General features: G+C 31.5%; 1 protein-coding gene across 4 annotated transcripts in view; it reads right to left on the reverse strand.

Annotated features, from left to right (window-relative positions):
* Positions 1 to 334: 334 nt before the first annotated feature.
* Positions 335 to 27,141, reverse strand: part of LOC124354052 (sodium-independent sulfate anion transporter-like) — a 62,216-nt gene continuing 35,409 nt past the window's right edge. For 3 of the 4 annotated variants that reach the window (XM_046804220.1, XM_046804221.1, XM_046804222.1), the window contains exons 3-14: positions 23,862 to 24,057; positions 20,656 to 20,876; positions 19,138 to 19,306; positions 17,596 to 17,760; positions 15,875 to 16,036; positions 13,419 to 13,559; positions 9,860 to 10,005; positions 8,179 to 8,346; positions 4,756 to 4,906; positions 1,166 to 1,226; positions 662 to 751; positions 335 to 425 (exon numbers count right to left, since the gene is read on the reverse strand). In XM_046804220.1, coding sequence (XP_046660176.1) covers position 751; positions 1,166 to 1,226; positions 4,756 to 4,906; positions 8,179 to 8,346; positions 9,860 to 10,005; positions 13,419 to 13,559; positions 15,875 to 16,036; positions 17,596 to 17,760; positions 19,138 to 19,306; positions 20,656 to 20,876; positions 23,862 to 24,057 — 1,581 coding nt within the window. In that variant the 3' untranslated portion in view covers positions 335 to 425; positions 662 to 750. Of the gene's footprint in view, positions 426 to 661; positions 752 to 1,165; positions 1,227 to 4,755; positions 4,907 to 8,178; positions 8,347 to 9,859; positions 10,006 to 13,418; positions 13,560 to 15,874; positions 16,037 to 17,595; positions 17,761 to 19,137; positions 19,307 to 20,655; positions 20,877 to 23,861; positions 24,058 to 26,162; positions 26,303 to 27,141 lie in introns of those variants that run through there. The other variant, XM_046804223.1, reaches the window with a different exon arrangement.

The raw sequence follows: 27,141 nt of genomic DNA on the forward strand, positions 1-27,141 counted from the left end.
TAAATACAATTTATTTCTAAGACAGACTGTAATCTAAGTAATGTAGGATTATACTTGATGACATTAATTTTCTTTTTTATCACATTTTACAACCTATCACTTTAGATATAAATCACTTTAATTATTATGAAATAAACATTAACAACAACAATTGGGATTCAGACATAACTAAATTTTATATATATTACAGAGTCATCAAAAAATGGGATCAAATAAATATTGATTACGTTTTGAAGTACAAATAAATTAAAAATTTGAAATATTTTTCCTTGAGTAGATAAATAACTTAGACACTTAAATAGAACTTTTATCCAAGGATCCAAAATACCCAGGCAATAGATAACATAAAAGACGATTTATTCACAAAATTATTTACATATTAACAGGTACATTACTATTATTTTGTTGTTGTGAACGGTATGTGCCTGAAACAAAAAGAGTTTGTCAGAAACATATTGAAGATACAAAAATTACAGAATTAGTTTTGAATAAATTGTTTTTCTCTTGGTAACTCTAGAATCATAACTCGAGCCGAGCCATTCAGATTCCATTCTCAAATCTACAATTTAATTAAACTAAGATTTATATGTTATGTAATTCTGATTATCGTACTGACTTCGGCTTGATTGACATATTATATCACACACACATATATACTTACATTGGTTTCAGATTGCAATCAAATCAAAATATCACGAAGAGAGAGAGATAGAGGGAGAGAGAGCAGAGTATACAGTTAAGTCACTGGGGTCTGAAACATATAAAAAATGTCAACATTTTGTAAATGATTTAATTAGAAAAATTGTTTAATATTATGTGTGTGTGTGTGTGTGTGTGTGTGTGTGTGTGTGTGTTTTGCAATTAATATACTGCCAGAAATTTATACAAAAAGAAAGTTCTCACATTTCAGAAAAGCAGATAAAGCTAATGAGATTTAAAATTAAAGCAAATGTATTGTTTACATTAACGACATTTTAAATTTGAGAATAAAAATTACAAGTAGGTAGGCTGCTAAATATATTGAAGAAAAATCGTATACAGTATTTTAATTGTATAGATTTTTTAGATTAATTTTATATTAGTTTACCATTTTTGTTAATTAATTAATTGTCATATTTTTTTCACAAACAGTATTTTTGGCTCTAGCGATCAGAATTCATCTTACCAGTGAACATCTTTATTGAGACTCTGTAGGTAGGTGCCCAGCTCTATCATCACTGGATCTTCTGTAGACAAATTAGAAAAAATCTGTATCAAAACAATTCCAAACCATTGGCTACACATCCAACTTATTAAATGTGTGATATTTTGAATGTTCTGTATGTTTTATGGATTTTAAGGCAAAAAATGGGGATAATTGTCAGGAATGAGGAAATTGAAAGTAAAGGAAATTTGAGGTTAAATAATAAATAAAAAGTGATAAGTGATTGTGTTTGTAACTGGTTCAAAGACGATTTATGTAAACTAACAGTTAGATTAAAGATCGTGCAGTCCGGTCGTAATTTTGGGAGGTGAATTCACAGCAAGCAACAAGGTGATAATCCATTCTGGACATTGCAACTTGATTTTGGCTTAATGTTGTGTAACGTTCCGTAGTCCTGAAGTACCAGAAATGTGGCTCTGGACGGTGCTGGTAGGACATAACACTTTGTTAAGATACTCTTATTCTAATGGCTCTGGCGGTCATTCTCTTCCATCTAATGTACCATGTCATATCATCAATAACAATGTTCACATTCTTGAAAAAAGTCAATCAATCGATCAATATTATTTATTACATGAACATTAAGTACAGAAATAGTGTCATGAGCAATTAGTACTTAAGTCTACTATATACTACTTGTCAAGAACTCTTCCAGAGTGTATACTGGTATTGTCACTTGAAAATCTCGAAGTTTTTCTTGAGTTTATTTCCTGATAAGTTCCTGAGGTTGTCTGGTAGCAAGTTTCTGAGCTTTCGGCCGATGTAAGAATATTTGCCATGCCAACACAACACACAACACAACTGTGGATGTCCCCATTTGTTTGTAGGTCCAGCCTGTCAACATGAAAGATGGCTTCGTAGATTGTAGAGGGCTATAACAGTGAGTATGCCAAGTGACTGAAAAGCTTTTCAACAGCTCTAAAGAGGATCTAGGCCAGCTAGAGATCTGACTGCTTTATTTTGTAGGATAAATATTGTATTGAGGTTACTAGAAGAGCAACCCCAAACTACCAATCCATATCTCATATGAGATTCGACTAGTGCATAATAGGCTGTTTTCACAGCTTCCAGAGTGCTGATCCATTCCAATCGTTTGACAACATAGAGTCCAGACCTGATCTTTATGCAGATGTTGTTTACATGCACCATCCATGAAATGTTACTGTTTGGAGTAACCCCTAAAAACTTGACCTGGTTAACCACAGATACATCAGGGATACTTGGTATTTGGTCTTTTCTTTTGCTAAGGTGTACTTGTTGAGTTTTCCCAGGGTTTAGTGCTAGGTCATTGTTTTTACTGTAAGTGAAGGTTTTTGCAGTGATGTCCAGGAGTTGGAATAAAGTTCTTCTGCTGAGTCGTTTTTCATCAGGAGAGTTGTATCATCTGCATACATTATCATCAAACATCAAGTTTTCTTGGGTGTTTGTCTTTAATCTGTCAAAGTTCATTCCACCTATAAGTTCAAGTGATTTATTGTAAGCTTGACAGGTGTCCATGATGTTTGATAAAATTCCCATACTGTTTCTTCCATTTCCCCCAGGTGGTCGATAAATTCCGAGTACGTATAGATACTTTCCTATGACTTTAACATGCACCAAGGCTGCCTTCAAAAGAAGTTCTTTACAAAAATCAGCCACTTCCACAGCTCTGGTGCTGTATACAAGAATGTTCTTGCTATACAGGGTGGCGCAAAAGTCACTGGACAGTTGGTTAAAAGAAGAACAAAAATAACAGCAAGACGTAGTACAATAGTTTTCGTCCGTGATGTTGGTATTACTAAATGTTGGTAACTATGCCTTTTAAGTTGGCAATACAATGCAATGAAACACACAACAATCAAACTAGTGAGTTCATCTGTGACACTTGTTTAAAGCTGTAGTCCCCGAATTCTTATTTTTCTAATAGAATTTTTGTTAAACATTAGTCAAAATGTTAACGAAAGAAGAAAGGATTTTCGCGTTTAAAAAAATTTTTTTAAGTGGTGCTACAGCAGTTGTTAATGAATGAGGAATACACTTTAGATCAAAACCACCGTCTAGACAAACAGTGTACGACATACGAGATAGATTTGAACAACATGGATCTGTTATGGATGCACCAAGGTCTGGCCGCCCAACAACAGTCTCAACTGATGACAATTTATTGCGGGTATGTTTAGCTGTAACCAAGCTGTAACGAAGGTCAGTGCAAAGAATGTTACACAAACAGAATTATAAATCTTACATTCCTCGTTTATTACATGGGTTACTTGAAGATGATCCAGAACGACGACTTCAGTTTTGTGGATTGATGCTTAACCAACACAAACATGATCCTAATCTTTTTAATAAAATTATTTGGTCTGACGAGGCCAATTTTAAGTTAAGCGGACAAGTTAACAGACATAACTGTACTTATTGGTATACTGACAATCAAAGTCTTTTGTTAGAGCAACAGCTGAATCAACCTGGTGTGAGTGTTTGGGGGGCAATATCATAATTTGGCGTACTTGGACCATATTTATTTGGAGGAACAGTGAAAGGAGATAAATATTTGGATATGCTTCAGAATTACGCAGTACCAGAACTCATGACGTTTGCAGAAAACTTTCAAGAACTTTACTTTCAACGCGATAGTGCTCCACCACATTACGCCACTGCCGTTCGCGATTATTTAAACGAACGTTTCCAAAGAAAAGTTATTGGTCGAAGGGCAGATATTGACATGCCCCCACGTTCACCAGATATCACACCAATGGATTTTTTCCTATGGGGAGTAGTCAAGGACTGTTTATTCTCGAAAGCCTCATACTATTGACGAACTGAAAGACTACATACATGACGCATTTTATGATTTGGACAATGATCCCACACTATGCCGTAGAATATGTAACAGTATACCAGAAAGACTTCAAAGATGTATTAATGAAGACGGAAAACAATTTGAATATAAAAAATAATTGTAAGTATTGTTTGTAATAAAAAATAATTTCAAATAAATCTAGTCTTGTTTTAACCAACTGTCCAGTGACTTTTGCGCCACCCTGTATATCGCAACACCTCCCAGTCTATGAATTTTTCTGCTGTATTCAGATATTAATGTATATCCTTGAATCCTAATTCTATGAACTTCTTCTTTTTTTAGACCATGTTCTATTATTACTAGAAGACTTGGGCTTAATTCATGTAACAGATGGTTTAGCCGGTCAATTTTATGAGCCAGTTCTCTAATGTTTTGCTGAAGGATACTTAAATTGTTGATTTGCCTTTTTTTTAGACTGAGGTCTACAAAATGGTGATCTGCTCAAGTGGAATAGATTTGTGAGTTATGCTGTAAGTAGCTCTGAACTTTCTATTGCTCTGTTGCCCTGGTCCCTTGGAAGTATGTCACAGGTATCATGTCTGTGGGAGTGTCCAGGATTAGGTTTCTGTCCTAATGAATCTTTCTGTTCAGGTTTACTCACCAATAAGTTTGTGTGTATTTTGTCAAGTCATTGTAAACTGAAGCTAACCTAGAATATGTCTACTTATTCCATATTATTCTTATTTATTTTACACCATGACTGTCATACCTGATAAGATCTGTGAAACATGCTCATATGAATTAGCAACTCTGAGTTCTGGACATGCAGCAAGCAAGGACTTGACAACTGGATCTTGTGCATTAAGTAAAACTACTTGCATCCCGTGAATTTTCACATCTTTTACCAAGGCTGCCAACCCCTATAACAGAAAGAAAACAAAATCTCTGCATCAGTCACATTGTGATGCATCTCAGAGCCCAAGCACAGTAGAATATTTGATGTTCTGATGACAAAACAATGTGGCTGGTGGTATGTTAATTACAAAGGAATAAAAATGTAATCATAATATGACATTTTTCGCAATAGTTCTTTATAATGCAATCTTCTAAAAAACTATTGTTTAAGTGAGGAATTTTTCCCAGTCTTCATCTGTATGGTTTAATGCTACAAACCACAAATGTTTAATATTGTTTGAATCTGTGGAAAGGTGTCATGGAAAAGAAACTAAACCTCTAGAAATTATGAAGGTAGGCGAGAGATGGATGATGTAGTATAGAACCTGGGAAGATTGAGAAAATACTTTGCAGATATAAGAAAAGCTAAGAGGAAGAACATACAAAAAATGTACTAAAAATTATTATTTGTTTAACAAATCTATAAAAACTTAGGGAAACACAAAAATGTATATCTTATTATGGGCCATTAATATTAGCAAGAGAATCTTATCAACTCAATAGTGTTTCCTATGTTATTCTCTGTTTAGTCAGTCATCAATAACATGTAATGTTAGATTATTATTTTTCTTAATTCAGACCGATCAACAACTCTCTTTGTAACTTTACATGGCTTAATAGGTGTTTATACAGATTTATATTTTAAACCATGCCGATAAAGCTTTAGTTCTCAAGGGTATTTGGGGATATGGACTATCCTTTCAATGCAAAAAGTGGTTTGGAATCACTAAAACGTCTACAAAATTATATACCACCATGGTGTAAACAGTAAATTTGTAGAGAGTCATATACTAAGATGGTAAAAGGTAGAATTTAGTAACCATTGATAGAATACAATGTAATAATAGTTAGTATAAAATATAGTACAGAATAGTTGTATTTCATTCAGCTGAATATTATGCAACCTTCAGGAAGGTATATCTTTGTATTTGTACTATACATAATCCTACTTTTAGAGCAAATGATACATGAATAGTTACAAATGGTACTTTATTTTAAAAATCTTGTACTTATTCAATATGCACACTCAGTCAGAATATACAAGATTTATTAGATACTTTAGTTTCTCTAATTCTGATTCAAATACTTCCTTATTACTGTAAAAATTAAAGTATTTCAAAACACTCCATTTTCTGATGTTTTGTTGTGGGCACTAAAATAGAATCATAAGTTTATAAGGAATTCATGCCCATTATTATAAAAATGAAAAATCTATTTTGGTTTCCCCTGTTGATATCTTGACCCAATGCTTTATAAAAGACCTCCTAAGAAGGAGGTTAGATTCCAGAACATGACGAAGAACATAATAAGTCATAACACTTATTTTCAGTTGTAACAAAATACAACTGCTCAGTGTAATTTATTAAAAAACTCTTGAGGATCACCAGATGTGCTGAAATCATTTGGAATTCCTTAATTTTAAATAGTAAAAACTCCTCCTCTTAAACCAGGCTTTTAGTCCATTCATGATTTATATAAAATTAAAATGTTGTTATCTAAGATCTTTCATTGGCTAAATAAGACATCTACAGTGTCAGTATTGTTTCCGAAATCACACCTTTTCTGTCTATTTTTCCTGCACTTTTTAGATGCACAGGTTTATCATCTTCAGAATTGGCCTGTCTATCATAATAGCAATCATTGTCTACACCAATAATATTTTTGGTCTTGTACTGTGATCCTAAAATATAATTTAAAGATCTAAAATAAAAGATTTCCATTTTAAAGTTGAAATAAAATGGACAAAAGTTCAATAGCTAAACTAACAATAATTATAGACTTATATAATACATTTTCTGCTTTTACTAAATTATTTTGTAATTTCACTCAAAATAGTCCACAAAGCTTTTATAACATTCAGTTCATTTGTTCTTAAAAAACCATTGAGATGGTCACAGCTAAGTTTTGGCGAAACTCAAAAACCTTTAAATTTAATCTAAGCAAAATTAAATTCTTTAAACTTTTTAAGTACTCATTTTTACCCTCAGTAGCTAGACCACTTTTGTTTTTTATACCGGTTCTTGCAAGTCAGTTTGCTTATAGAGTTTCACAACTTTGGAAAAGTTAAAGAGTTTGGAGATAATTCCAGGAGATAATTTTAATCGTTCTATTAATTGTTAGATACGGTTATATCTCACTATCCTGTATGATTTTATTTTATAAAAGTATATTTTGTAATGAAAACTAAATATTTGTTTTCATTTTTTATTGATCAGATAATAGAAGTAAAACTTTATACAATGTTGTCCGTATATGAATATTTGTTAACTGGTTCTAATATATTTTGTTTGCAGGACAAACAGAGTTATTTATATATGTTTTATTATAAAATAAAATAATATCTAATATTTGATTAATAAATGTTGGTTAATAATTTAGAACTGTAAAAGAATAGTTTAAAGTAATTTTAAGATGATTGAATGAAGCAGTTATTTGAATTAAAAATGTTAAAAAATGAAATCGCCATTAAAGTAGTTTTGCATTTTAAACAGATTTTATGTTTAATTTGACACAAACATGTCCTCAATGCTTGTCCTGCACTTGAGCTAAAATTTCCGTTTCATTTATATCTACTGTGATTTCTACAGGTGTTTGACAAGCACACTCAACTCTTTTGGGGACTTAAAAGGTTTTCTTGTTACTTTGTTTATTGAAACAAATCTAAGGCTTAAAATTACAATTAGAATATAATTTGGTGGGGTCAACTCTTATAGGTTATTACCATTCATGAGTGACCCAAAACTCCAATGCTGGGATTTTTGTTTTTCTTGTTTATCAATAATATAGAATCTATTCTGAACATGCTTGATAATATATATATAGCCTATATTTCTACCAATTGTGGGTTTAACAGACAATTAAGTATTCTAGCAGTAAGGCATTTATTCAGCTATATGGTGGATTGAAATCAGCAACATGTCTCTGAACCTCAGCAAAACAATAATAAATACTTTAACTCTTAAAACTAATCTTTCATTCTTTTTTTAAGGAATTGGAGGAAATAGTATACAACAGAAGTTAACATCAATTGTGTTTCACTGGATTTACAAAGAATACTGATTCAAATTTTGAATAAAATACTTTAATTTTAAGAAATTCTAAATATGTTTTAATCATTTTGAGAGACTTTTCAATTCCTCCAGCATCTTATGTATGCCACTGAATTCACTTGTAATTGTTTATTTATATTCTTTGGCTTGTGAACCCGTCTCTTTCGTTTTTCATCTGTGCAAGTTACCTGAGCAGCAGTGTAGTCTGTATGGGGCACGTAGGCACAGTCCAAGACCAGTGCACTGGCTGCATGTTTGCTCTCGTTGACTTGTGCAATGACCGTCTCACGCAGGAAGTCTACGGCAGGAAACACCAAAGATCCACGTGGTTGTACCACCAAATACTTTGGTTCGCTCTGTAATGTTTTCGAATATACAGAACTCACAAATTGTCACAGTTAATTATCCTTATTAACAATTCAAATATACATCATATTTCAGAATTTCCTGAAGACATTTTGGAGAATGTTCCTCCTTGGAAGCAAAAAATATTTCTATTTTAGTGCATTTTTAAATATGGGTTTCAAATCAATACATAAACAGATTCATTAATATGTCAACAGTCATTCTTGGTAGCTTACCTGCTTGTAAGCAAACAGGACAATTCTGTGATATGATATCCTTGAAAGAGAGGGAATATGTATTACTTTTAATTCGATTTTTACTTAACATAAAATAAACATGATGATAGTTAAAGAATATCCCCTAAAAAGTCTACAAATATTACAGGACTTAAAGTTCCAAATTACAAAGCATATGGGTATTGGAGTAGAAGATTTCAAACCTTCAGCCTTATATTTGATTTTAATTTGGCTAAATATGACGATGTAATAATTAATCAACAGTCTCCTAATAAACCAAAAATACCCATAACTCTACATAGGACTAAAATGTTCAAATTATTACACAAGAATAGAAAGAAACACTTAATTCTACAAATTTAATTTTTACTTGGCTAAGTAGCTTATAAGAAAGTAATAATTAATAAATAACTTAACCGTACAATCTAAAAATGTTCATGAATTAATACTAAATAAAAATGCGGGATGAATAATAAAGTATATTTTTGGGTAACAAGGTGAAGCGTTAAAGAACAACATTAAGATATATTACCATTGATTTTTTATTACATTAAGTGTAAATAATACAAATGTCTTTTTAAAATTCGAAAACATTCCTACAAGAATACAGTACCATTCTGGACAGTACAGTTGAAACGACAGTATTGTGAAATGATATGTGCTAAGAGCAGTAAGAAATATATTCTCTCTGGTACAAATTTTGTTTGGATAAGCATAACCTACTGTATTATCAAAAAATAGTGACAAAGTGGGTCTTTACAGCCTTAAATGGTGCATCTCAAAATATCTAAGATAGTCCATGTGATGAAAAATTTAAAGGTCTGGTTCCTATTCAACCTATGTGCCATTCTGTGAGTCACAGGTTTCCTTTGGTAACTAATGGATAGCAGTTGGGCTTTTAATGGACTAAGTATAAATTAATCTGAAAAAATACAACACTTTTGGTAAATTTGACACATTCCAAAGCCAGGTGCACAAGGCATTGCATTTTACGTTTGTAAGCAGTACCTATCAAGGTTATTGTGTGGAAAGGCTATACTTTCCAATATTTAAAAATTAAATCATAACTGTAAAACTCAGTATTTCAAGATTTCATTTACAGTTTTCTCTTGAATTAAGTGAGAAATTTAACTTTCTATTGTTATAATTTGTCTATTTATCTTTGAAAAACATTTTTGAATATAAGAAAGATATGTTTTTTAACTTGATGATCTTGGAACATTATAACTTATACAAAATATATCATCCCTACTAGAATAAAAGGCTTCACATAAAGATAGAAACTCACCTCCACTGAATGTACAGATATATTCGGCCTTGCATTGAAGTAGAGTAGAATCAAAACATCAACCACAATACCAACTAGTAGGCCCTTCTCCACTCCGAGAAACAGGCAGGCAAGGAATGTTGATAAAAGAGGCACCATATCTTTCCCTGTTACAGTAAATATTCATAACTCAAGAAACCACTACAAACATGTATCAAGTTTTAAAATACTTAAATTTCATAATTCAAACTCATATTTCATTTGAGATAGGTATAATCATTTATATTTTATTAAACCATACAGTTAGCATAAGACATAAACTTATGTTTCAAAATTATAAAAATGTATTAATTGAAGTCATAGTGCTGAAGTAGATTAATACAAGACATAATTTAAGTGTATTATTGGACATTTTATTGTCTGGAAGTAACACAAATATTCTAATAAATTTTAATTAGAACTTTAACTTTATATTATTAGCTCTAGTAGAATTTCAACATATCAATTCCTAAATATATTTAAAATTATTCAAACTTTATTATCATTAGAGGGGACAGCGTACTTAAATTTACATTTTCCCTCAAAATTATGTTTTAGTTAGTACAGCAGACACTCCATAACTTTTTCAAAAAATAGGTTCCAATACCAACTGGAAGCAAGGTATAAATGTTTTTGAAAATTATTTAAATAATTTCTTCAGCCAGCGGAATAACAGGTGACTGCTAGAAATTCTAAATAATTTATTATGGTAACTGAACAATTACAGATGGCACAATCAACGTCTTGCAATTATAGAAACCTCTAATTACAAGTATATTTTACAACATTATTACAATGTTATTGTAACAACAAATAATATGTTTTATATAGGTAATAAGTTTTTGAAATTCAGACTTTTGTTTTAATCGATTATTGAACTCTACTGGCAAGTTATTGTAAAGCATTAATCTCAACTGGACAGAACACACTGTAATCCTGAAAGGAATTTACTTACAAATCCTCAACTACAATCATCATGTTCTTTAAGAATAAAAATGTATTCAACAACAGTTATAAATAATTGTCTGTTGTCAATTATATACGAGTACAAATGTCTATAAACAACTATAAATAGTTGTTTAAGACAACTATAATAATTAATAATTGCTTAAATTAAATAATCACAATAATAAATTGTGATTGCCATTGTCAGGTTACAATATAACTTATTTCTATAGTAAGTTTATTACATCAGTAGTAATTTAGTAAATTTCAGATCATATATCAAAGGAATAAATATATAAAACAACTAAAACATAAATATACAACAAATGTAGTTTAAACTAGGTTAAGGTTCTAATGTACTTCCTATATGACATATTCATTTATTTAATAGAATACTTGATGCACCAGCTACTCATGCTATAAATTTTTAAATTATCTCTAGGTAGAGTCTTCAATATTTCAGGTTGTGTATTAACAAATTTCAAGTTAATTTGTGGAAATTGGTTTTGAGTTTTCAATTCTCTGACATGGAAAATCTCTGATTGTACAGTGATTTAAGTTGTCTTTAGAATAAGGGGGGAATTGTAAAAAGCACATACTAGGAACTATGAATACTGACAGGTCAACAAAGTTTGATTTACAAGATGCGAGGTTACTTATCCTAAGATTGTTCGAATTGCACGTTTTGTACCACGGGAATAGTACCAGAGGTGACCCCATAATTGGTATGAGGATAAAACATGGTATAGTACAGCACTAATTTGTCACTCACACAATTCCTGTGCTTCTGCAACAGGGAAATTACTCTGGATAGGTTTTAATAAAGTAAATTTGTGTTGTGTTCCCAACTTAACGTACTGTTGTTTAAAGCTTGACAATTCAAATTCATTTTTTTCAGTCTTGTCTGGATTAATTTTAAGAAACGTTGCAAAGGAATAATTAGTTGAGGCTTCCTTTATTGATACTGTTATAATTTCAAGCTCAATGGACATATTTACTTGATGTTAATAAAGTAGTATCATTTGCATATAATACAAATTTGAAGGAGACTGAATTTGGCAGTTTATTAATGCAAACAATGAATAGATTAAGGCGTTCAAACATTTAGTTTATGATTATCTTCTAGGTTACCTGTTTCACTTGTGTCAAAACATAGCTAATACAATTAAAATCTTCAGACATTTTAACTTGACCATAGAAAGCCATCTCCTCTCAAGTCAAGATTTAAACTGGAAGTATAGTGGCATTCAGACAATTGCCATCATTATACATTACAAAAATAAAATGTTGGCCTACAATAAACCAGGTGTATACCTGATTGGTACAACAACAGCTTAAAGTCTAGACTGATGAGAATGAACCCAAGCAATGTTACTGCATAAAACCAAGAGGTCTACTAACACAACACATATTGTCCACACATTTAAGATGGTAGACTGGGGAGAAAACCAATGTCAGCACTTCCTGCAGTACTGCAATGCGTCATCTAAAAAAGCGAATAGCAATGTGGAGGTTGCGAGTGAGAGGGGTACAGGACAGGTGCTTTTGACATTGTTTTGAATCATAATTCCATAGTTAGTTACAAAATTTATTGCATGAAGTTTGTTTGATTGTAAAATTTTTTTAGGTTTCCGATATAATTCTTTTTTTAATATCGGTAGCCAAAGTAACCTTATTTCAAAAGAAAGTTGACATAGTGGTTGATTGCTAATTTTATGTATGAAGCCTCAATAGTTTACATTTGAAAAATATTCTCCTCGCTGTGTATTGTGTTCGCTTTATTCCACTTCATGTGATGATTTTAAAACCAGAAATGTTCAGAAATTTTAGGCTTTTCCACTAGCCCTTTTTTAATTGTTCTTTTGTTCTTTAACTCTCACATTTAGTGGTTTCACCTATGTATTCTCTATTACAAGAATATTCTATTCTGTGAACACAGGTTTATGAGTCCTGCATGCAATATTTTGGTTTGGTTTTTACTAGACTTGCCTGTTTAGTGTGTTTTTAAAACAGTTTTAATCGCTGGTAGTCTTTGGTGCATGCAATGTATTGTGTACTGCTTGGTTTTTATACAGTGACATCACTTGGGTTTATTCTCATCAGTCTGGACTTCATGCTGTTGTTGTACCAGTCAGGCATATGCTTGATTATTTCATATAAAATATATCCTGTTGTCATATTTAGTTTAGTTCATCAATTTAAAGCTTTTGTTTAACATTATGTCTTATAATTTGTTGTCACCTGAGGAAAAGGGTAGATTTCCATCCTCAAAACATAGTGTTCTATTAAAAAAAATCTTATAATGATAACAAATGTTGAAATCCTACCATTGTTTCAAATTATCCATCGTCAATAACAAACTTTAAATAAAGAAACTGAAACTGTTTCAGTTTAACATATCTTGACTGAATATGACTTTCCACAGCAAGGCCAAAAATTCCAAAATTTAATTATATTTACAATGTTTTACGTGGTGAGGACTGGAACATTTGGAAGATATTCATAACACTGTAAACCTAAAAAAATATCATTCTATATTAAGATTTGTTTTGGACAATTAATTATCGATTGTGTTAAATACAATTGCAGTACTCACTGTTTGACTTCCAAAGAGGCTTGATAATCTGGTAGTCCACCATAAAGATGAGTGCAACCATGATGACAGCTGCTAGAGAACACTTTGGTATGAAGAAGAAGTACGGCGTCAGCAGACCAAGGGCCAGCACAATCATTACACCTGAACATGAAAACAGTTCTCCTGAATTATAAATATTTTTTGTCCATTGTAAATTTAGCAAGTGGAAGGGATTAATGAAAAATCATCATAACACTGAACAGACACAAGTAATTACCAAATTAGCAGTGTATTTAAAAATAAAGAGAATAATTGTAAGAGATCAAAGTTCATATCAGCATATACAAAATATGTTTGTTCAATATTGTAAAACTATATAAAATTGGTTGGATATTAATAGTTTCAATACGTTAGTTCCTGGAATTCCTTGGCATGATAGTCTTGTATTATCATATAATATTCTGAATTCTGGATATTCTGGAAAACACATTTCCTGAACAAACAAAACAATTTAAATTCACTATGTATTGTTCCATGATGTTCATATTGAACATTTTAAACAAAATTTATTCCGTCATCATAAAATTGTATTATAAAATTTACTTAGTATGTTATTTTGTTCATGAATTGTAAATATTTGAGATTTTTTTTTATACAGGGTAGCACAAAAGTCACGACAGTTGGTTAAAACAAGACTAGATTTATTTGAAATTATTTTTATTACAAACAGTACTTACAATTATTTTTTATATTCAAATTTTTTTCCGTCTTCATTAATACATCTTTGAAGTATTTCTGGAATACTGTTACATACTCTACGGCATAGTGTGGGATCATTGTCCAAATCATAAAATGCGTCATGTATGTAGTCTTTCAGTTCGTCAATAGTATGAGGCTTTCGAGAATAAACAGAGTCCTTGACTACTCCCCATAAGAAAAAATCCATTGGTGTGATATCTGGTGAACATGGGGGCATGTCAATATCTGCCCTTAGACCAATAATTTTTTTTTCGCGAACGGCAGTGGCGTAATGTGGTGGAGCACCATCGTGTTGAAAGTTTTTGACACGTGTCAGCTTTAAACACATGTCACAGATGAACTCACTAGTTCAATTGTTGTGTGTTTCATTGCATTGTATTGCCAACTTAAAAAGGCATAATTACCAACATTTAGTAATACCAACATCACGGACGAAAACTATTGTACTACATCTTGCTGTTATGTTTTTCTTGTTTTAACCAACTGTCCAGTGACTTTTGCGCCACCCTGTATAGTAAACTTTGTTACAGACCTTAATAGTTTACATTGATATAAATAGTGTTGTCAACTATAACTCAAAACACATGAAAGAAACATTAATTATTAACACGTTTGCAATACATTTGCAATAAACTATTATTTTATAAATTAATTTACTTTCTGGTGAATTTATTTTAGTACTAGTTATATGTTGTATTAAGGAATTTAGTTTATTACATTACATTTAGGAATATGTGTCAAACATTACAACAATCTGCTCTGGATACCCAGCAGGGATCACTTCTATCTGGTTTATACTTTCCAGTTGAACCTACCACTGGGCACAGCAAAAAGCGGTCACTTAAATCTGGGCAATGTTATGGATGTCCAGGAGCGGCACATCACTAATCGCAAATGTCGAGATTCTAGGGGTGCAAGGGTAATTCGATAGATCTAGTCTATTGGAGGAGATGACTGTTGAAGATGGTGGGGTTCGTTCATTAAGTATCAGAGGTTCTTGCTAGCCTCAACAAGGGTGTGCCACCCCTACTTTACCTGGAGAGGCTGGTTCAGAGCTGGCCTCCCCTTCTTCCGGGGGGACATGGGATTAGTGCCCTAATTCTTCCTCATGGATCTCGATAGGAGGTGGCCCCTACCCCCTAACCTTACCCATCCTGAATATCCTGTCACTCCGGAAGCAGCACTAAGGTTCTTATAGGACTAAGTGCAATTTATAATTTATAGCTATATTATTTATATTTATAGCTTAATGTCCTAGGAGAACAAAAAACAATCTGCACTTGTATGCACTTTACTTATATTAGCAAATTTAATGTATTTGCTAAACATAATTTACAATCAATAATTTAGCTTTCATTGTAATTAATATAATTACATTTCAAATAAATATATACATTTTTGTATGTATTGTCTAATCACATATTTATTCAAAACGGAATTGCACAAAAAATCTGGTTATAGAGAGAAAATTTTTTTGTATATAAAAAAAGAGTCAAAATAAGTATTTTCCTCAGTAATCTGTCCAGTGTTAGTTCACTGTAACCCCTGAGTTAGTGGGGTACTCAGGAAGAGGTCAAGAGAAGCCACACCCCCTCTGAATGGTTGATGAAAATAATAAATCCTCAGACGATATGATTAATCATACTATTAATACAGATCCTCTCGTATTTTGACCATCTATAACTTTTCTTCCAACAAACATAGTAGGAAAGTCTGACCTGTGTAAAGTCCTCCAAGTGTGGAGCGCACACCACTGACATTGTTGACTGCTGACCGCGAGAAAGCTCCTGCCACAGGTATCGAGCGTGAGAAACTACCCAGAATGTTGCAAAGGCCCAAAGCTATCATCTCTTGAGTGGCATCCACTCTTGCTCCTTTCGCTGAAATAAAGTGACATTGTTAAGATCTGAGCCTTTCTCTAGAATGCAGGTCTTAGCTGGTAAAAAAATATATATACAGTGATCCCTAAGTCAGATTTTGGTTGGTATTTGATTAAACAAGGCTTCACATAGGAGATATACTTCACTGTGACACACAGCTCTCATATTTACTGTTGTACTACATTATGAGTGAACAACCATATTGTTGTCAATTAATACACTGACAAAGATTACCTGGTCAATTCCACAATCCCAGATGGGGGGGGGAGAGAATGGAATTGACCATTATGGATTGCTGATAAGGTGAAGGAGGATCTGGTGGGATTAACATACTCATGCAAGAGTCAGGCTTCTTCCTGATCTGGAAAAGAATTCTGACATTCTAAACGAAGGTGAGACTGACTAAAAACCAAACCAGAAGGATTCATATCTGGTTCTCCATTAGGTACTCTAATCTCACTAGGTGTGGCAGCTCAGGAGTGAGGTGACAAGTTGCATGACAAGAGATTTGTTATTGCATAATGAACTTATGTATTTTGTATTCAGTATTTGAGTTATTTCTTAATTGAAATGTTTTAAATAAACCTTAGTATTTGGTATTGAAACTGAGCCTAGATAATGTGGCAGTCAATTCGAAGTCGGTGCAAGCTCATTAAAATATTAATGCTACTATGTGAATCAGAGATTCAACACGGAATGATGGATATATCACTGTTCATCTCTTTTGCATAAGTTATAGCTAGAGCTCTTGCAAATTCCAATTCAAACTCTAATGCTGAAAATTGGAGAAAGAAATTATTAATGCTGTTAAATAGCTTTGGTAGCAATGCTTATAGTTGGCAAAATAAAGACATAACTGCTTCTAAATATCAAATAGTAGGCTGAAATTAAATTTTCGTCATGATTTCAAATCCTGGGATAGAATAGGTTTTATCATGGAATAGGGTTAGTGGAGTGGTACTCTTTATTATTTAATTTTACACTGCATGAATGGGCTTTCTGTAATAGTCTTGAAATAAAACTAGTAATTTATTTAACTACTTACAAATATTTTCTTGACAAATTATTAATCCCACAAGTCATATTTTAATTACTAAAATTACTTTAAGTAACATAAATATAATTTTACATTTATAAATTAAAATACTAGATAAATATCAACAAAGAATAAAATAAACAAAAGTGTAAAAACAAGAGGGGTGGTTCTGAGAATATCCTTTGAGGATGGAAGGAGCCTTAAATTCTGGTTTAAATTTATATTAGGCTAACAAAATGAGTTGGATTTTCTAAGAGGTTTCTAAAGTTGAAAAGTCTTCTTACAGCTTGTTAAGTTGAAAAGTTACAGCTGATAAACATCCTCTTTGCAGTATTCAAGATATTATAGAAGAAACATCACTCACTACAGATGTATGGTTAGCTAGAATTGAGCCTGATTACCAAAAGTGGTATGTTGTTAGCTGTAAGAAAACTGATACTTTTGAAACTCTTTCAATAGTTTTTTACTGAATACTAGTTGTGTAATTATTGAACTTTATACTACAATATAAAATCAAACATACAAAAGGCCTTGGCTATAGCAACGTTGCTGGATATTGATATGAGTGGTACTATCAAAATGCCGGAACCAAGCTCGGAAATCATCTCAAAGACGTTGAGAACTCGCCCATTGAGCTCTGTAGATAAGGGGGGGAAAGCCAGGGACGGCAGACCCGATACAATATCACCTGTAATAAAGTGTTCAGTAGATAACGTTTAACATACACATGATAACATTTGCATTTTTCAATAGTTTACACAAAATTAAAAGCTGATACATTTTGAAAGTTGACAATATTGAGATTGGTAGTAATCAGCATAAAATTTATTTATAGGTGTATTCATATATGCATATTTGTACATACATATATATATATATATACATATATATATATATATATATATATATATATATATATATATATATATATACATATATACATACATATATATAAATTAAATTTTTATAAATGGAAATAGCCGAATTTAATTTCAATAAACATTGAATCACAAAAAGTACTTGCTCCGCCGGGTCTCGAACCCGGATCTCTCACTTGCCGAATGTGCTACCATTAGGCCTACACATATTCAATGGTGAAAACTTTCAGTCCACGTAGCTCCTGAACCATTAGAGATATAGAAAAACTTTCAGAAGCAAAAATGTCTTATTTTGTAGAGCAGAATCTAAAAACAACATAAAATACAGGGTGTTCCATAAAAGATTTTAAAGTAGGAAAAAAATTATGAAAACTTCCAGTCCACATAGCTCCTGAACCATTAGAGATATGGAAAAACTCTCAAGTACAAAAAGGTTTTATTTTTTAGAGTAGAATCTAAAAACAACATAAAATACAGGGTGTTCCATAAAAGATTTTAAAGTTGGCCACCATATTGGAAAATGGCGGCCATCTTCAAAAAATTTGAAAGTGTATTCCTGAGTGAAACTTAAAATTGAGCAAGTTCCAAATTTAAAGTGTGCTGCTAAGTCATGTAATTAAAAAGTTAGCTATTGGATCACTTTAAAAACTCACCCTGTATATATATATATATATATATATATATATATATATATATATATATATATATAGTATATATTCTTTTTCAGCTATCTTCTTATGACACTTTCGCTGCCAGATGGTAGTATATTTTATTATGTATTGTGTAGTATGACATTATGTATCTTGTATTGTGTTATTATTACAAGTTATCAATTTGATTTCAATTCTCTTTAAAATTTTAAATTATATAAATGATTATTTTGATAAAAATCTGATTGCACATATTATATTAATATATGTATATTAATTTTTGGAAATTACGTGCAATTTATGTTTGATTAAACGAAGCTTCACTACTATGGGGTTATTTTACACATACATAATTTTTGTTTACTACGTACAGTATATACAGCATTTAAAGCACTTTGTTCATTTCATCAGTCAATAATATTATGATTTTGTTATATTTAAAAAGAAATATTTGGCAGATGAAATGCTGTAATTAGGATCATTATATGCCGAGCATTCTCAGTCAAAAACAATCCAACCCCTTTAGTGCTTACTCACCAGTAAGGATGAATGGTATCATGCCTCGTTGGTACAAGATGAATGCTGTGATAGAGCATATGAGGACGACAAGTGCGTTACGGCCCGTCGACACAAACCAGAACAATCCATGAACAAACTTGTGAGTATCCTTGTCACTAGGTGGGCCGATCCTCAAGTCTTTCAGTTTCTGTGGATTTGGGACATTGATTATAATACTTTAATGATTCTTTATAATCGTTCAGTCGTTAAAATTCCCTGTTGCTGATATTCCCACATTTAGTAATAAGAAATTATCTATGTAGGCAAATTTAAACAATAGAGTTAGCTCATTATAAACAATACGATTAATCAATGGAAGATATTTTTTTGGAAATAGAAGACTCCTAAGATAAATTTTTTAGATACAAATGCAGTATTATTTTGCACTATTTTGTACATTTTAGTGTCGCCATCAACTAGAAGAAAGGAAAATAGGAAGAGATAAATGGAAGGGGACCAGTGAGACAGTAACAATCTGATCAAATTATAACCACCATTACAAATATCTAATAAATAAGGTGGAGCTGAATTAGCAAAGTTGCGAAACTAATTTTAGAAAATTAAATTTTTTAATGAATTAATTGATATTTACATCTCATAACTAAATTTTTATTATTAGCTCCAGGAGCTGCGTTAGGGTAGGGTGTGGCTGGGCGACCACCCAGGGGTGACGGTAGCCTTTTTCGTATGTAATTAAATTGCAGTTAGGGGGTGCCGAAGAAATCTCGCCCAGAGCGATAGTAGTGGTAAAACCAGCACTGATTAGCTCCTATAATTCACAGAGAGATTTGCCTTCCATTACTTTTATTTATGTTTTAGCACAATTATTTTTAGGTTATTACACACATTAGGCTATCAATGGGTTTTATAATAGTCTTTAAATTTATAGTAAAAGGTTTTCAAAATAACAATACTCCTATATGTTAACCTGGGACCTTAAGAATGTCCATGTAAAATTTCAATACAATCGGTACAGTAGATTCTTATGTGACTGAATAATACAAACATGACCACAGTCACCATTAGACTTTTATATAATATTTAGAATAGATAAAAAAGCTCTTTTTTGTTGTGGTAATAATTCTTACTGCTTATTTTATAACATCAAAATACTATAGTAATTTTTGTTACTATATTGACTTAGAGTTAACATTTTTTTTATATCCTGCTAGAGCGTGAACATTTCCCTGAAAGTGTCACCTTGTTTAACCATTTCTCAGAAAGCAACAACGAATATCTGTGCAAAATGTTATTGCATTTTTTCAGTACTACAAGAGATTTCTGCAGTTTCTAGTAATAAAGATCAGTTGGATAGGGGATCGATACTGGAGAGTACAACCTGTTTACAAATACAACTGGTGACAATAATTAAATTCTTGTCTAATAACTATGTTGAGTTTCAAACACAATTCAAAAGTATTTTCTTAACCAAAATTTCACAGTTGTTTAATGTCTTTGAGTAGAATAGTATTTATGAAATGTACTACTCAAACTCACCCTGAGGGCAAGAAGAACTGTGATGGAGATCCCTCCCAGCACCAAATCCCACAGTCTAGTCTCAGAAATATGGCTCAAAAATGCCTCCCAGGTGTCGAGGAATGCTTCCGAGCTGAACTTGAGACCAAAGAGCCCTTTCAGTTGTGTTGAAGCTATTGTGATAGAAGCAGCTGACGTGAACCCAGAGATGACAGGAACAGACACAAAGTCCACTAGGAAACCTGGAAAATGACAGGTCCATTCTTTCATTACAATGGTCTGGAAAATGTACATTTCTTACATTTTGTACACAATCTTCAAGTGTTCAATCATAAAATACTATCTTCTTAATAGTAACTTCATTGTCTACTTCTGTTTTCAAAAACAAAATTCTATTCCTGACCTTAATCTTAAACTTGAGTGAAACACACAACAGAATGCCTGGCACTGATGGAGTGTAACTGTAACTAACTACTAAAAGGCCAAGTTTTTTTAAAGATTTGCTGGTCGAAACATTAGTTTGTCCTGCTTAGCTATGCTGTTTCTGACTTATTTGGATACAGAGAATACTGTTGACTGAAGAAGACTGTCAGTGGTGGATCCAGGAGAGGTACCATGGGGGCCATGGCCCCCTCTGAGATTTTTATAAAATGAGTTTTTATGGAAAAAACGTTAATCTCCCTCATATTGCAACGAGAAAAAAATATAAATACCGTATCTTAGTATTATCAACTGCACTTTAAGTATGAGTCAGTTCCTTTCTAAATATTTAACTTTTTGTAGTATCAAAATGCAACATTTCCTTTCACAGTAATAATGGTAAACTAAAACTCACGTGGACCCCTCAGAAAATTGTGGTTTAGACTGCATAAATCATGAGAATTAAGTTCTTATAAACAAATACAATTAAATAAAATACATCTTATAAACTTAAGACTACATGTCTTAGTCATTTAAATATGAACGAATGACTCTTCGTAGACACCTAATTAGGGGCCTCCTAGGAAATTCAACATGCCAAAGAAATCAGTTTAAGAAAATGTTTCATTAAAATCTAAAATCCTTTTGAATTATAAACTTGAAAATTGAATTATAAATTATGTATATATATATATATATATATATATATATATATATATATATATATATTAAGTTTCATTTTCAAATTTCTTTAATTTATAATAACTATTAATTCCGGCAGACCATTAATATGTAAACTATAAGTACATTGAAGATCTCGTCTGTTAATTTCTAATTTTCTTATCAAACAACTTTGGCATTAAAGATTATTGAGTTGTCTTTCAACATCTCTTTCATTGAATACTTTATTCCAATTTTCATGTTACAATGTTTTTCATTACTTTTCACTACAAAATATGAGTTTTACTTTTTAAGGTTCAGCGTATGTCCTTCTAAGAAACTAGTAAATAAAATACTAATTTGTTATGTGAAAGATTTATAAAAATTTTGTCTATACCATGCCTCCCCTGCCAGATATCAAGTTGATACTTGTAATTGTTGTCTAAAACTCTAACCCAAATAATGTTTAATATGGCAATAGAGTCTTTGTTATCACTAAAATGATAAAATTAAAATTGCAAAAAAACAAATAGATTTATTTTTTCGTCGATTTATATTCGTCTACTTTCATTAACTATTACGATTCTTATCAACCGACCACTATAACGTGCTTCTATCACCAAAACCTAAAATTACACAAAGTAAAGAAATATCGTGCTTTCTAAATAATATTTAACTTGAAATTCATATTTTGTATGTTCATTTGTTCATCCCGAGGGCCTGCTGCGTCAGTGGACGCAGTGGACGTCAACCGCTCAGCCGCGGTAAAAAATACACATTTACTAATTTCACGTGTCAAAGTTTATGTAGTTGTAGATACAGTAAATATATCCTCTATACAAATACATGTCAATTTATATCCCAACATTTTTATCAGGGATGACATGGTTTGAAAGAAAAAACATTTAAATGCAAAATACGTATTATTTAAGTAATACAAATACACGACCATATTAGAATATACAAATTCTAGGTAAAAGGTGTCTTTTAGTTCTTACGATATAGCCATTTTCCTGAGCCTTTGTCATTCTCGTTAATACAGCCTCATTTTCTTGAAATTCTTTTGTGTTTTTGGTCTCCAAAAAGGTAAACTTTCGCTTACGTTGTAGCTGTTTTTTAGAGCATAAAGAACAACCCCATTAATTCATCTTAGATACACTTATGCCTATTACTATTTACATAATCCCTTTGGAATATGCCCCACTGGTCTTAAAAACTCCATTAATCATTATATCTAGACTTGGCTTTTTTATCTCATTTAAGCCTCAGCGTCAGCTATGCCGGCTTCGAAGTACACTGGTTTTAGTTTAAAAGTACAAAGTACGTGATTGGACCTCCCCGGGATTTGAACCCGTGATCTCTCGGTTAGAGAGCTAAGACTATAACCATTAATAATAGTCTACGGAGGAGGACTAGACTTGGCTTAATTAGCTGATATTTAATGTGTTTTAATCGACTGGCATAGTCGAGAGTAATAAGAATAATAATGTATACACACTTAAAAATGTGATAGTAAATATTTGTTATTATTCATCTGTCAAAGTCAGTTACACTTTACACATGTTATGTTATGTGCAGAAGCTGTACTTTATCTAGCTTTGTTTTTTATCGGGAATTTAATCGACTATAGTGAAATGCCATATTTACATCATAAATGTGTTAACTGAACAGCTAAGGACTTCGACTTTAGTCTCCCTTTAGACTTCTCACCACTGACCTAAAATAGTTAATACGTTAGAGAACGTTGGAGTTATTCTATGAAATATGATATCGTTGAGATAAATCCTAAAAAAATCAGAGGTACTTACAGAAAACAGTTCCACTCACCAACTTCAGGATCCCATCTTTAAACTTAAATCTAAAATGGATCAAGAGATTGGAATATCTTTTAATGAATATGACACCTCAGGATCGTTTGGGATGTCAAAGATACGCTCGATGTGTCCCTGTTTAAAAAATTAAATTGCGTGCAAACCCGCGGGTCAGTATCCTTGATTAGTGGATTACCATGGTTTAAAATCTCCAGTTGCTCATAATTTCATTATTAGATATTGGGACTTTATTTTCCAATCATTAGATTTCTATAATTTTTCATCATTAGTATTTACTACAACAATCTCACTTTATGTTTGTAAGGAGTTGCTCACCCAGTCGTAGAACTCCGCAGAGTAACTCTACACAGCCTGACACGAAGCACAGCAACACAGCGAAGTCAGCATTGAGTTGGTGAGTGTAAGTAAAAGTGAGCAGGGACAGCATGGCTGTTGGACCGATGGAGACTTGCCTTGAAGTTCCAAACACTATGTAGACCAGACAACCGACCCATGCTGAGTACAGCCCATACTGGTGATAGACAAGAGATCATTGTTTTGTCAATGGCTGATTAAACGATAGTCTAGTGAACCTATTGTTAGATCATATCGGTACACCTCAATCATCATGGAGCGGCCTAAGCTCAATATCTTCATAAAGGAATATAATTTACTAACACTTGAATAAGATATTGATATTATTGGCCAGTAATTTGATTAAGATTAAATTCTTTACATTTATCGCATAAACAAAGGAAATTGCAATGATTTTAACTAACTTAAATCCTTTTCTTTAATAATTTTGTATATATTTATTTATGTACAAACTATTTATTTATGTATATATTTATTTATGTCAACTATTTATACATAAGGTTACAATTTACAATAGTATCTTCAAGATAGCTTAGGCAAAACACTCTGCAGGCAGGCTACAGAAATATAACTAACAGAAAATAGTGATAATTAACCACCAATAGTCCAGTCGTATTACCTGATTGAAAAAATAAATGTTTTCTTACAGCAAACTAATGGCACAATTTAGTCAAATAAATATCAATAATTATAAATAAATCATAAATAAATAAAACAAACCATTCCGAACCAAAATCGTCTATTAGGGGGTATAGGAGGGGTGGTTTTTTAGGGGTGTCAAATGTAAAAGTTGTTTGATATAAAAAACTCTACAACTTATGTAGTAATCATTTTTGCTCTAACCTCAAAAATTTCCCCAAAAAATCCAAAAAACCGTGTTTTTTGTTTTTTAATTTTTTTCTTTTACAAAAATGGTTCGATTTTTGTGAAGAACCTTGTAACCAAAATAGAGCATTTCGCGGCATGCAGAAGGTTGAGACTAAAGAAAAATTTTATCAACTTTAATGGGAAGAGATGTTTCAGAATCATTTAATAAAAGTCTGTTAGTTAGACTGAATTTTCTCAAAGAATCTGATGAAGTTTTTTCAAATTTGTTTTAAAATTTCCACGTAATTGTTAAATATGCATGATACATTATTATTTTGCTTAATAGCACTGGTATAAAAAAATTATAATTTAAATAAATAATAACAATTTTTCCACGTAAATAATACAATGTATAATGAAAAATGTTAATATTTTGTTTATTTTCAATTTTTCTGCAGTTTTTTCAATTAAACTACATATTTTTTATTTCATTTCTTCAAAATAGGCAAAATAATCAAAATAATGAGCCGTCAGAGAACCTTTTTTGATTAAAAAATGTTTCAAAATGGTGATTGAAAATTATCAAAAATTGTTTTTAAAGTAGAATTTTATTATAACGGCTGAATATTTCTTAATGAAAAAATACAGTAATTTTAGAATAGCACAAAGTATGTTTGATCAAACTTTCAGCTCAATCGAACCATTTTTGTAAAAGAAAAAAAATTAAAAACCAAAAACACGGTTTTTTGGATTTTTTTGGGGAAATTTTTGAGGTTAGAGCAAAAATGATTACTACATAAGTTGTAGAGTTTTTTTATATCAAACAACTTTTACATTTGACTGATTTCAATAGGATGCATTGTTTAGTCACAAATTGCAAAAAAAAACCATTTTCACCCCTAAAAACCACCCATCCTATACCCCCTAATAGACGATTTTGGTTCGGAATGATTTGTTTTATTTATTTATGATGTATTTGACAAAATTGTGCCATTAGTTTGCTGTAAGAAAACATTTATTTATTTGATCATTTTTAACTGCTATTTCTCCTGGACTACAAGCTGAATAATTGAAGTAATTTTACTATATATTAAAGATCGACTAATTCAAAAACTACACGTGATTAAAAAGATAAAATAACCAATCATAAAAGTGAATCAAAGGCCACAAGGAATCATAATCAATCAAAAACAAACTATATTAAGTAATTAAATTACATGCAGGTAACAAAATTGGTGAGAGAGAAAGAACAAAATAAAACATTATTGTTTGATTCTGACATTTACATATCTATGCATAATCATTGAAAATAAAATGACTGGTAAATTTAAACAATAATTGTAATCATTATACGTTTCAAACTACGATTCGAGGATTGACATCTACACTCTTCCTCATTGTAAAATTAACCCTAGAACCAACAATCGACATTATAACTGTTTATCTGACACGTACTTGTTTTAATAGTGTTCGTATTGTGCATAAATCAGCACTACCAAAACTATTTATATACCAATTCAAACAGAAAAAATTGCTGATTTCAATGGTGAAATTTGTTTTGCTGTTTTGGCACCAGTGATATCACCGTGACGTCATAAAACTTCCCACAGTAAGATGCACACGTCTAGCCATTTTGAAAATTAGCTATATATCACGGGTATGTTTTATCATAATATGGCTTTATAGCTTGTTAAAGCTTTGTTTTTAGTATATTTTGGAAATATTTAGTATAAAAATTAAATTTTACTTATCAGTGTTTTAAAAATAATTGTACCCACAGTAACAGCCTTTTGTGTGCTATTTGTGGTTTTAATAACACACACGTGTATATACAGTATAATAATGTGTGGTGGGGTGTGCGCGCGCGCGTTTGTGTGTGTGTGTGTGTGTGTGTGTGTGTGTGTGTGTGTGTGTGTGTGTGTGTGTGTGTGATATGGCTGTTAATTCAAGGGTTAATACATAAACATGTACTTAAAACATAAAATAACACATAACGATGGCAAATGTCCAAAATCCTATTATCCTTTTGAACCTTCCATCGTCAATAACAAGCTTGAAACAAAGGATAAACTATGCAATAACACGATTAGATTAACCACCAATAACAATAATAATAAAAAATAAAACTATAACGATAACAACCAATATAACAGTAAGGATATCGATATAATATTCCAATATATAATCAACATTTCTGTTTGATTGATTAGAAGAGGTAATTAAGATCATAAAATAGATCTTAACAAATTATTTAGTCATGATAAATTATATTTCAATATTGAGAATGATCTATACAATTGTATCTAGTTGTTCATAATCAACCAAATAACTTGATTTTGTTTTAACAATGAAAAGGAGGTTATTAATGAAAAATAACAAGTAATTATAAAATAATCAATAACAATACAATGTAATTATAGAGAAACAAACCGTT

This window comes from Homalodisca vitripennis, chromosome 2, assembly GCF_021130785.1.
Source record: "Homalodisca vitripennis isolate AUS2020 chromosome 2, UT_GWSS_2.1, whole genome shotgun sequence".
Classification (NCBI taxonomy): Eukaryota; Metazoa; Arthropoda; class Insecta; order Hemiptera; family Cicadellidae; genus Homalodisca; species Homalodisca vitripennis.